Source organism: Cryptomeria japonica, chromosome 9 (assembly GCF_030272615.1).
Source record: "Cryptomeria japonica chromosome 9, Sugi_1.0, whole genome shotgun sequence".
NCBI lineage: Eukaryota > Viridiplantae > Streptophyta > Pinopsida > Cupressales > Cupressaceae > Cryptomeria > Cryptomeria japonica.
This window is the reverse complement of record NC_081413.1, coordinates 297,260,761-297,272,588: the sequence shown is the minus strand read 5'-3', so window position 1 is coordinate 297,272,588 and position 11,828 is coordinate 297,260,761. Positions and strand designations below refer to the sequence as shown.

At 39.4% G+C, this 11,828-nt stretch overlaps 2 protein-coding genes across 2 annotated transcripts; both read left to right on the top strand.

The window, feature by feature from the left end:
- The first annotated feature begins 286 nt into the window (after positions 1-286).
- Positions 287-2,731, top strand: LOC131079577 (DELLA protein GAI). Its single transcript, XM_058017564.2, has one exon. It carries the CDS (start codon positions 460-462, stop codon positions 2,338-2,340), a length of 1,881 nt encoding a protein of 626 aa, XP_057873547.1. The 5' UTR covers positions 287-459; the 3' UTR covers positions 2,341-2,731.
- A 5,888-nt stretch (positions 2,732-8,619) lies between these two features.
- On the top strand, positions 8,620-10,158 carry LOC131079610 (uncharacterized). The gene has a single exon (XM_058017612.1). The coding sequence runs from the start codon at positions 8,620-8,622 to the stop codon at positions 10,156-10,158; it is 1,539 nt and encodes a 512-aa protein (XP_057873595.1).
- The last annotated feature ends 1,670 nt before the right edge of the window (positions 10,159-11,828 follow it).

Below are 11,828 nucleotides of genomic sequence, written 5' to 3'. Positions count from 1 at the left end.
ACTGTAGATTCCTATTGGTTTGACCCGCTGACACACTAACAGAAAGAAAGCGATAATGACTAGTTTTACGGGACGGCAAAACGCCCGAGGCGTCCCATTTCCTACCGCTTTCCGTTTGTCTTTACGTTGGCAATTGCCTTTTTTAATCAGAGCTTGTATAATGTACGCCCACCGAAAGATCCGGTCATCCTACCCATCACGGCGGTTACCCTTACGTGCATGGTCATCCATCCATGGTGACGCCATCAATCAGTGGTTTTTATATTATTTTTTAAAATTAAAATTTTATAGCTACCTATTGTTTTCTTCTCTCCCTTCTGTAGGCTTGATTGCAATGGCCGTCCGTGTGGTTTCCATTACCAAAGCTGAGAGGGAAAGGAAATGGAAGTGGAGCAGCTCTTAAGCGGCAAGCACGGCTTTCAGAAGAGGGAAGAAGAAGAATAATTTGGCCTGGAATTAATGGATCCTGGTTCTGGTTCTGGTGCAAGAGCCGGCCTGTGTTCGAATCGCATCAACGGTGCTCCTATGTATCCCTGTAATGGTTCTGGTGGGAAGTTCGAATCGGAGATTGATGGGCTGCTTGCAAACGCTGGGTATACTGTCAGGGCCTCTGAGTTGGCTCATGTAGCGCAGCGCCTGGAGCGGCTGGAAAGCGTTATGGGAGCAGTTCAGGACCCTGGATTGTCTCATCTCGCATCCGAGGCTGTTCATTATAATCCTTCGGACTTGGCCGGATGGATCGAGTCCATGCTCGGGGAGCTTAATCCAGGTCTGCTCGATGCCGGCGCCGTATTCCGCTCACAGCCGCCCCCTCCCCCCGCCCCTGCTCCTGGTCCTGCCCCTGTTGCTGGTTCTGGTTCTGGTTCTGGTTCTGCCCCTTTTAGCGACAATAGTCGACTTGTAGGTCACGCGCCTCTTTCCGAAATGGATATGGACATGGCGTTAATGGCGGATTACGGCGTTAATGGGGGTTTGCAATTCAATGGTAACCCCCACCTTCCACGGGCTTTTACTGCTGAAGTGCCTGCTGCGGGTGTTTTCTCCTCTGTTGGCGAGCAGCAAAGGCGGGGCATGCCCAATCTGGTCTCAGCTAAACATCATCGGCTAGGGTTTCAATCTGCCGCCTGCGAGGGCGACGATGAGGGTTCGAGTGTGACGCAGTGGGGGCCCGTACAGCAGGTGCCGGCCGTGGTTAATGGCGATGAGGGCGCGCAGGAATCGGGCATTCGTCTTGTGCATCTGCTCATGGCCTGCGCTGAGGCGATTCAGCGAAACGATTTGAAGATGGCAAGCAGCATGGTGCAGGAGATTCGAATGATGATGAGAAACCCTAGTGGAGCGATGGGGAAAGTGGCGTCGCACTTCGTGGAGGCCCTGGCGAGGCGGATTTATGGACTCAATAGCCCCGAATCGAGCGTTGGCCAGGCCGATGCACAATCCGAGCTTCTGTACCACCATTTCTACGAGACCTGCCCTTATTTGAAGTTCGCTCATTTTACGGCTAACCAGGCGATTCTGGAAGCGGTGGAAGGGCACGACAGAATCCATGTGATCGACTTCAATCTGATGCATGGATTACAGTGGCCGGCGCTGATCCAGGCACTGGCTCTCAGGGCCGGGGGCCCGCCCTTTCTCAGGCTCACCGGCATCGGACCACGCCAGCCGGACGGCCGAGACGTCCTGCAAGAAATAGGCATGAAGCTTGCTCAGTTAGCCGAATCGGTCAATGTTGAGTTCGATTTCAGAGGCGTAATGGCCGATAAGCTGGACGATGTGAAACCCTGGATGCTACAGCTCAGGGCCGGAGAAGTTATTGCCGTCAATTCCATTTTCCAGCTTCATCGTCTACTGTACAATGACCCTTCCGGATCGTCCCCCATTGATGCCGTGCTCAAGTCCGTGAGGAGCCTAAAGCCCAAAATTGTGACAGTCGTTGAGCAGGAGGCCAATAACAACGCTCCTTTGTTTCTGGACAGGTTCACGGAAGCTTTACACTATTATTCTACCATGTTTGATTCTCTCGAAGCTTGCAATCTTCCACCTCACAGCACCGAGAAACTTCTGGCAGAAATGTATATTGAGAAAGAGATCTGCAACATAGTGGCCTGCGAAGGCCCCTTCCGAGTAGAAAGACATGAACCTCTTTCACAATGGAGAATGCGGCTTGGCAGCGCCGGCTTCAGGCCGGCACACTTGGGATCCAACGCCTTCAAACAGGCCAGTATGCTTTTGACCCTCTTCTCTGGCGAGGGCTTCACTGTAGAAGAAAATAATGGATCTCTGACGCTCGGCTGGCACAGCCGACCTCTCATCTCTGCCTCCGCGTGGCAAGGCATTTAGGGTTTCCTCAATTTGTCGATCGATCGAGCGAGCATCAAATTAAACCGCGCGCCCTTGCCAAATTAAAGATCGCGCGTATTTAATTCACAGATGGCCTGGTCAGCAGACCATCTGCCGCCTCGGATCCTTTGAACTTGGGACAACAAAACTCAGAAATTCAGTTCCTGAATTTTCATCTTTCCGCGGTGCCTGGTGTACATTCTCTTCTGGTTTTTGCATTTTGTTTTACATTGAATAGAATAATAATTATATGCTGCGGCATAGCTCTCTGAGAAAACATTCATGGTTATGGCAGCCCACGGCTAGGGTTTCCACCTCTACTGTTTAAATTCTCTTTCGAAATTTACATGTTTGAGCCAGCAGTCACCCAAATATTATGAATGTTTTTGTATGATTCTTCATCGCTCATGCATTTCTTCTCATCATTTTCGTTTCATCTTTTACTGTACTGATTTGACTTTCAGAAGCCTCTGATCAAATAGAAAGATAAAGAAATCCTCCAGCTTCTGCCCGTCAACGATGACCTTGAAAATAAGATCATGGTGTGAAAAGAAAAGCCACCCTGTGTTGTGCTGTGGCAGAGTAGAATGGAATGGACCAGTGCTGGAAGTGGAATCTTTTGCCCGGGTCCACCGGCTATGAGATTTGGTGACCGGGTCACAATCTGCGATCCGGTCACTGTCTGCGGCCCGGCGAATATCGAGACCTACTGCAACCATTGAAAAGGCTATGCTAGTCATTTCTCTATATTTTATTTTGCCTCTGCATCAAACCAAATTTTGCCTTAGATTAAAATAATATTATATGCGTTTGCTTTTCACCTTGGGGTCTCATTCAAAGCTGATTGCAGGATTAAATTATATGGTCTTACAGTGGGATTAAGTTCATTGGAGGATGGCAATGAAAAAATTATATAAAGTAATGTCTGTTTTTCATGCTTTGCCCCTTTCAAGCTCATAATTAAATAAGTTGCACACTAAATGTTGTTCAATGCTTTGAACCGATTTATTTTAGTTTAAATTTTGGTTTTTTTAATTAAAGAAGATGCATCTTGTAACAGTGATTGCATGCCTTGTCATCTGTTTTGAGTGTGGTTTTTTATATTTTTTAAAGCTTTGGGACCAATATATAATTTGTGAGGTTGACTTGTATTGATTTGTGATTTATGAGATGTCTTGTAATTTGTGAAAATATTTTTGAACTTTTTATTTTCAAATTTGATATTAGGGTCAAATTACTTCTTGTATGTCGACTCCAAACCCCATGTTGATCATTTCACCTTTAGATTTATATTTAAGTACTATTCTTAGTATATTTTATATTCTTGGTCAAACTTAAAAGACTATCATTCTTGGTCAAACTTAGAGATTATTTTAAATGTTGTCCTACATAAAATCTATAAGATTTTTTATACATTTTAAATTATTATTGGAGAGTAAGGCTCAACAAAATTACAATTATGTTTTCCCTTTGTATTGCATAAGTAGCATGATTTGGTACCAAAATTGAAAATTGAGTATCAAAATTTATTTATTTTTAATTTTAATTTTGTTTGTTTTCGAGTATTGGAAGAAAGTTGACCTTTCTATTTTAGAATTGTTTTTAACGTTTTAGAAAATTTTGGGGATGGGAAGCGTTGCCAAGTTGTCCCCGAGAAGTCCCTAGTATAGGGACATGGAGACATCCTCATGTACCCTTGTTGTTGACTCAATATCTTAGGGATTTGATCAATACAAATTAAGAGCTAACTTTGAAAGACTTATAGAAATAAGATCAACGACCAAAACCATATTTGTATGGTTCAATAGCTAAGAAGCTTATCTAGTTTGAAAGTTCAATTTTTTTTATTAAGAGGGGGTCATCATGTAATGGTGAAAGTTGAATACCATGCACTTTTTCATTTCATTTTGGGCTTGTTTCAACCTAGTCAATCCATATGTAATGACAATGATACAGTAACATGTAATTGGCATGAGTTTTCCATAGTCCATAAATTTAGTGCAAGAGTGCTTTCGGATTTTATTGCGTATTTTTGTATCAATGTTTTGAATCACACTATTTGATCCATCATTAGGATGATGCAAGATTTTTGCTAACAATTGACACAAAACTTTGTTTGATTTCATATGCATTTTCTTAGTGTTTGGTTGTGGTCTTTAGATTCTGTACTCTATTGAGAAAAGTGTTGTATGCATTGCATAAATATTAAATTTGAAAAGTTGTGATTTTTCTTAAATGTTAGGAAAATGGTGTCTCAACCTTGCGATTATAAAAGGGTATTGTTGATAAATGAGAGTTGGGTGGGAGGGGGTGTATATCCCTTGTGGGGTCTGTGGGGGATGCTCCCTCCCCTCCTAGTCGGGGGTACATGGGCCATGAGCCTCGATTGCCCCTGAAAACCACATTTTGTGTATAATTTGTAATCGCAAATCTTGATTGTTTATCATTAGATGACCTAATGGTGGATGTTATGTGTGTTTTGCTTGCCCTAGAAGCAAACCCTATTTTTATGAGGGCATTGTATTATGATTGTGTATTGTGAGAGTATGATAGTTGTTGAGTTGCCTTTGGATATTTGTTGGTGATACTCCCGTAAGAAGCTCTCTTTACAAATATATTGTTATCTATTATTGATTTTTGAATAATATATTGAGCGTTTTTTAGAGTGTGGGGTTTTTCTCTCAAAAAGGTTTTCCCCACGCAAATCATTGTGTTGTGGTATGCATGTTATTTATATTTAAGTTTTTATAACTGTTGTAAAGATATGAAAAAGTTTTTGCATTACCCTCCCTTCAAGATTAGTGTAGAAAGTTGTTTTGCTACCTTAATTTCCTTACATTGTAGTGACACTATACTTCGAGAAGTATAATATTTTGTTGAATAGTTGTTGTATACAATGCATTGAATACAAATATTTGTGGATGGTATGTATAATGCATTTAATGTGGAATCACACAAAGACAAGCTATTTTGGGTGTTTGGGTTGGAGAGAGCATTTAAGTTTTACTTTGGAGAGGATAATAACCCTCATATAGATTCAACTTGGGCAAAATGTAGTTTAGGTGCATTAATAAAAATAAAAAAAAGTTTTCTTTGTTGCTTTCTTGCCTATATATAAGACTGATAAACCAACAATGTTCCATTTTTTGGTCTAATGGGGTGCTCAAAGTCAACTTTAAAACATTTTTTAATTTATGTTAATTATAACAAATAAGCAATCAAGAATTTAAAGATGGTGCAATTAAATGAGTTGGTAATGTTTATTTCACATAAATTCAAATTATAATATTTTAATATATTTTTCTTCAATTAATTTTTGTAGTTTATTATTTTGTAATACATAATTTTCACTACAAATTAAAAATTTATATGATTTATTGAGATTAGATCATTAACTCCATTATTCAATGGATAATGCCTTTGGTAAAATTTGTAAATATTTAATTTATTACTAATTTTATAATTGGACTAACAAAAATTTCAAATTTATATTATTCTATAACACATTTCTCTTAACATGTGTATCAAAATTAAAAGAAAAATATTTGTGGAGTGTAGTACAATTTTTGAGTTTTTTTTAATATTTGTTAATTTTTGTAGTCTTTTGAACAAAGGTCATTTTTTTCATAATAATTTTTAAAAATTATTTTGTTTTATTTTTTAATCGATTTTTATATTTTATTATTTTGTAATATGCAATTTTTACTTCAAATAAAAAGTTATATGATTTATTGGAAGTAGAGCATCAACTCCAATTCTTAGTGCATAATTCTTTTGATAATTTTTTATCAAGTTTTTAATTTATTATTAATTTTAAATATGTACTAACAAAATTATCAAATTTGTATTATTCTATAACACATTTCTCTTAACATATATATTAAAATTAAAAAAATATTAAAACAAAAACATTTATGTGAAGTGTAGTGTAGTGTATTTTTTGAGATTTTTTTAAGAATGTTATTTCTTAGTCTTTTGAATAGAGGTCATATATATATAGTAAAGTTAATATCAAGGGTTATATTGATAATATTATATTTTCAAGTAATTTCATTAATCTTTCAAAAGATAAATCAAAATTATTATTTTTATCATCATATTTAATAATGTCAAAGAGACTACATAGTTTAGAAGTTTATTGTTTAATCTAAATGGGGTTTGATTTTACCATCTTCAATCAAAACTCTTTAAATGGAATTCCTTTAAGCTTAAATTATTAATTTTTCTAAAAGTTATATATTTTAGATAAAAAATAAAACTTTACTTGAAATAAATAATATTTTTTCAATAAAAAATTATGATGACAAATCAACTCTAAACTCTATTTGATAATATGAATAAATTTTCTCATTATATTATAATTTTATTATAACAAATATAAAAAACTTATTATTTACTCTCTTTATTTATAAGCATATTTTCCTAACAAATTATTTAAATTTAATTTTCATATAAAAATATTCTTCTATTTTGAAATTAATATTTTTTCTCGTTATATTTACGCCCCTATTTTAATCTTTGTCTTAAGGAATATATTTTTGCATAGAAATTAATAAAAATGAGGTTTGACAATGTGGTCACTATCTTTCGGCGACCCCGAGAATATATTTTTGCATAGAAATTAATAAAAATGAGGTTTGACAATGTGGTCACTATCTTTCGGCGACCCCGAGAATATGAAAACCAATTTCGGTGTTTTATTTTCACTTTTAACATTAATATTATATGTTTTCTTCGGGTAAGAGGTTTATCGAAAGATGCCACTATAGGACGACCGATTTTCTGGTTTGAGCGTTTGAGCGTTTTAAGAACAGGAAACCCTAGCTCTCTGGTTTTTTCTGCGAATCTGATCATCTTTGCTGACAGTGTGGCGGGCTCGGTTCCTATGGAGCACCAGCCCCAAGGGGAACGGTCTGCAGAAGTGCTTAAACCCCGACCCAAGAACATGAAAAAAAAAGCTAGAGATCGCGGCGGTTCTGAAACAGACAAATCCAACGTGGTAATGGACCCCCCCTCGAAGGATGTGGTTACCCAAAACGCCTTGTCGACTGGTGTGTCAGCTGGAGGCCCAACTCAGCTTCATTCTGACCCACTGAAACACACAACCCCTTCTTCAAACGGGATTTTCTCTTCAGAATCACCAGTCCAGACCACTCAAACCGCAGAAATTCATGACAACCAGAAAGAAGGTAAGGTTATCTCGTTTAACCTACCTGATGATATCATTGATGTTATTTCCGACTGCAAAGCAAAAACAGTTATACTATTTTTTCTCAGAGGGATTCCATCTGAATATGACTTTTTTAAGTGGGCTCGTAATAACTGGGAGACAAAGGGCTGGCATATTGAATCTTTTAGGGGTTTGGGTAGAGGTTATGTTGCATGCACCTTCTGTGACCCAGACCATGTCCGCACTGTGTTACAATATGGTTCGTGGATTATCTGTGGTCAGAACTACTACGTGCAAGCCTGGGATATTGATTTCCACCCTGAAGGAATAACCAAATCCAAATACCCTATGTGGGTTGAATTCCCCTTCCTTAACTTAGCCTTCCGTCCATTTTTACAAGACATTGCAGCTCAACTGGGTAGTGTTTTGTGGTGTAAGCAACCTTCTGACAAGTGGTCTAGTCTTCGTACTCATCCCAGGGCTTGCATTGAGATGGATTTAACACAGCCTCTGCCTATCTCTATCAAGCTAGTTGGACCTGGTTTTGAGTTTGAGCAGTGCATTAACTATCTTAACAAGCCCAATGCTTGTTTCTACTGTCGGAGAGAAGGACACCTCATCCGTGACTGCCCCTTTCGCAAGCCTAGACAGCCGCCTTTTGATGTACACCCCTCTGCACCCTCGTCCCTTGATGAAGACTCTTAGAAATCTGCCTCATTAACCTCCACTCCTTCCCCGCCTTTGGGCAATTCCCCTTCCTCTTCTAAAACTCCCCCCTCACCCTCCATCCCACCTTCCCCTCATCAGCCACACCTCATGCCTGCTGCTAAGTCTTTCAAGGATGTTGTGACCATGTCTCCTTCTAGGGCCTCTAAAAGGAAGAAGGATACTCCAACTAACATCCTCCCTCCATCAGACTCTAGCCCAAGCTCTCAACCCAATAGCCCAGTTCAAGTTTTGTTACAGCTTTCATCTGTAGATCAGACTAACCAAGACTCTTCTATAGACAGCCAGTCTTACTCTCCAAGAAATCAGTTTTCTGTATTGCAAGCAGATCAAGAATCTCTCCTTGACTCTTCCCAATGAGGTGCAACATTCAATCTTGGAATATGCGGGGCTTGATAATCCCTGCTTGTAAGTATCACGTTAAACATTCTATTCAGAATAATCAGACTGATGTTCTTATGCTTCAAGAAGTAAAAGTTAGTGATGTTCGGTTGGATGCTCGCCTTGCTTCCATCTGGCCTGCAGGTCTTTTCCTTCATACCAACCATGCTGATGGTGGTGGAGGTGTTGTTCTAGGTCTTGCTCCATGGCTAGCCAAGCATGTTGTTGATTCTGGTTCAGACCCTAATCATCATTGTGTTTGGGCTACTACCCTCATTAATGGTATGCTGGTGGGTTTTTGTTCTATTTATGTTCCTAACTCTTCCTTGGAGAGAACTAGTCTTTGGGAATGGCTTCGATATTACCTCCCCAACGTTGATTGGGTTTTGGGGGGTGACTTTAACATGGTTGAGCATCCTTCATATCGTAGTTGGAATAGTTCTACTCGTTTGTCTCATTCTGAATTTGAAGCTTGGACTTTGACCAGAAACTCCCTTGGAGTGCATGATTCCATTCTCGGCAAGACCAACCTCCAAATGCCCCACTGGTTCACTTGGAACAATTGTCGTGAAGGTGCCCTGAGTAAAATGAGCCGCCTAGACCATTTTTATATCTCTCCTAATTGCCCAATCTTGCCGTCACAAGCTGGACATATTGTTTCATTGGATCTTTCAGCTGTGCTTTCTGACCACCTTCCCATCTTCACCACCCTTTCCCTCTCCTCGCCCACTTCCCTCTCTAATGATCTTCCCTTTAAGCTGAATGTTTCCCATCTTAAAAACCAAGACTGCATTAATGGCCTCTTAGCCACCTGGAACGCTGAACCAAAACCTCAACAAGATAGGTGGATTTGTTGGTGGGAGCAAACCATAACAAATTGTGTTTCTTTTCTTCATGATTATGGTCGAAGGATTGCTGCTAAACATCAGAGACTTGAAAAATCCCTCCAAGGTCAATTGGAGCGTGATCGTACTATTCTTGCTACCAATCCTCACAACATTTCTGTGCAACAATCTGTTGCCAATGCTGAGAATGCTCTTCGTAAAATGGCTGCCTACAAAGGAAAAGGTGCTCAATTACGTGCGCGACTTCAATGGATTAAGGATGGAGATCGTGGGACAAAATTTTTCTTTCAATACCTTAAGCACAAACACAAAATGGAACACATTTCTGCTATTAAATCTGCAAGTGGGATCCTTCAAACCAGCCAGACTGATATTATGCAAACCTTCTATGAGCATTTTAAAAACCTTTTTATTGATGAATCTGCTAATGACACCCTCCTTCCCATCCTTGAAGAAGTTGTTGCTGGCTGCATTCCTAGAAAAATTGACCCTGAGTATAGCAAATGCCTTGATCACCTTCTTTCTATTGAAGAGCTTGATGAGGCCTTGCAGTGTATGGCCCTGGAAAAAAGCCTAGGTATTGATGACTTACCAGTTGAATTTTATAGTGCTCTTTGGCCCCATATTCGAGAGGATTTTTATTATGTCTACCTTGAAGGTATAGAAACTGGTTCGTTGGGTCCAGTCATTAATTAGGGGTTAATTAAGCTTATCCCTAAAGGTAAAAATGAAGATACAGTTAATGGTTGGAGACCTATTACTCTTCTCAATACCTCTTATAAAATCATTGCTAAAGCTCTAGCAAGAAGAATCAAAGCCATCACACAAGAGATCGTTCGCCCAGAGCAGACCGGATTCTTGGGAGGAAGATTCATATTAGATAACTTGGTGCTTTCTTGGGAAACAACTGAATGGGCCCAACAATCTGCCCAAGATGCTTTAATTATAAAACTTGATTTGGATAAGGCTTATGATCGCATTGGCTGGCCCTTTATTCTTAACATGTTAAAGTGGCTTGGATTTGGTCCTAAAATTTGCGCTCAAATCAAAATGCTATTTATGGATGCTAATGCCAAAGTTGCTGTTAATGGTAATCTTTCACCTTAGTTTCCCCTACAGAAATCAATTCGCCAAGGTTGCCCTCTTGCACCATTCCTATATGTGCTTGCTGCTAATGCGCTTGGTTATCTTTTCCAGCATCCTCTTTCACTAAACTTATCCAAGGCATCTCTCTTCCTGGCAATGCTAAAGCTCTAAACTCTCATTTTGCTGATGACAGTATGTTATTCATTCGCAATACTGCTGAAGAAGTTACCCATACTCTTGACATATTAGATATTTTTTGTTCTATTTCTGGGTCTAAGCTAGCCATGAATAAAACTGAGTTTTTTATGACTCGTCCTAACACTAAACCACCTTGGATTCCTGGTGAATGGACTGAAGTTAAACATGGTGTGATAACTAGATACCTTGGTATTCCCTTTGGTATAGGGGTCTCTCTGAAAGATATGTGGAATTGGTTCTTTACAAAAATCAAAAGCAAACTATTATGCTGACCAATTGATTCTTGTCCTTGGCTGGACGTATTCAAGTTGCCAACAAAATCCTCTTGGCTAGCCACGTGTATATTTCCTCTTGTTGGCTTCCTTCTAAAAAGTGTTATAATCAACTTACTTAGCTGATTAGGAGGTTTCTTTGGGCTAATTGGGGTAATAAGAAAGGGCTACCTACTTCTTCATGGTTGCATTGCATACAACCAAAAGATAGAGGAGGTCTGGGAATCATTGACCCATTTACTCAAGGTATTTGTCTTACAACTAAATGGATTATAAGGGCCTTAGACGGGGATGCTCCTTGGAAGCATCTAGTTCGCCATCGCATACAAACTGCTACAGCTGGTAGATCTTGGAACTTGGTCAATTGGAAGGATAAGCTTCTTCTAGCACCCTTTTTCAAGACACATGGTTCTGCCCCATTTAACTCAATTTGGACTGCATGGCAAATCACTTCAAAAAAACTACATTGGTATGATCAATCCCTAAGTCATGGCTTAAGCTTTGCCACATCTTCCATTTGGTGGAATCGGCTAGTTCAACAAGACAACATTCCCCTTGCCAAGATTAATTGCCTTAAAGGAAGACATCTTTTCAAAAGAGGTATTCAGACTTTTCGAGATTTGTGGGATCCCAATACTTTTGGCTGGAAGTCTTGGCACCATCTCAAAGCACAGTTCAAACTCTCTCCAGCTGATAAGGATGCTGTTTTGAAAATCCAACAACTTATTAACCCTGAATTATTATGTTTGTTATCGTCCCCTTGCCATGATAACTTTCTCAAAGACTGGAAATGGCCCAATAATCGTAGCT

Excerpts from the sequence above, each read along its gene's own strand:
- LOC131079610 (XM_058017612.1), top strand. The coding sequence starts at position 8,620 with ATGCGGGGCTTGATAATCCCTGCTTGTAAGTATCACGTTAAACATTCT.
- LOC131079577 (XM_058017564.2), top strand. The coding sequence starts at position 460 with ATGGATCCTGGTTCTGGTTCTGGTGCAAGAGCCGGCCTGTGTTCGAAT.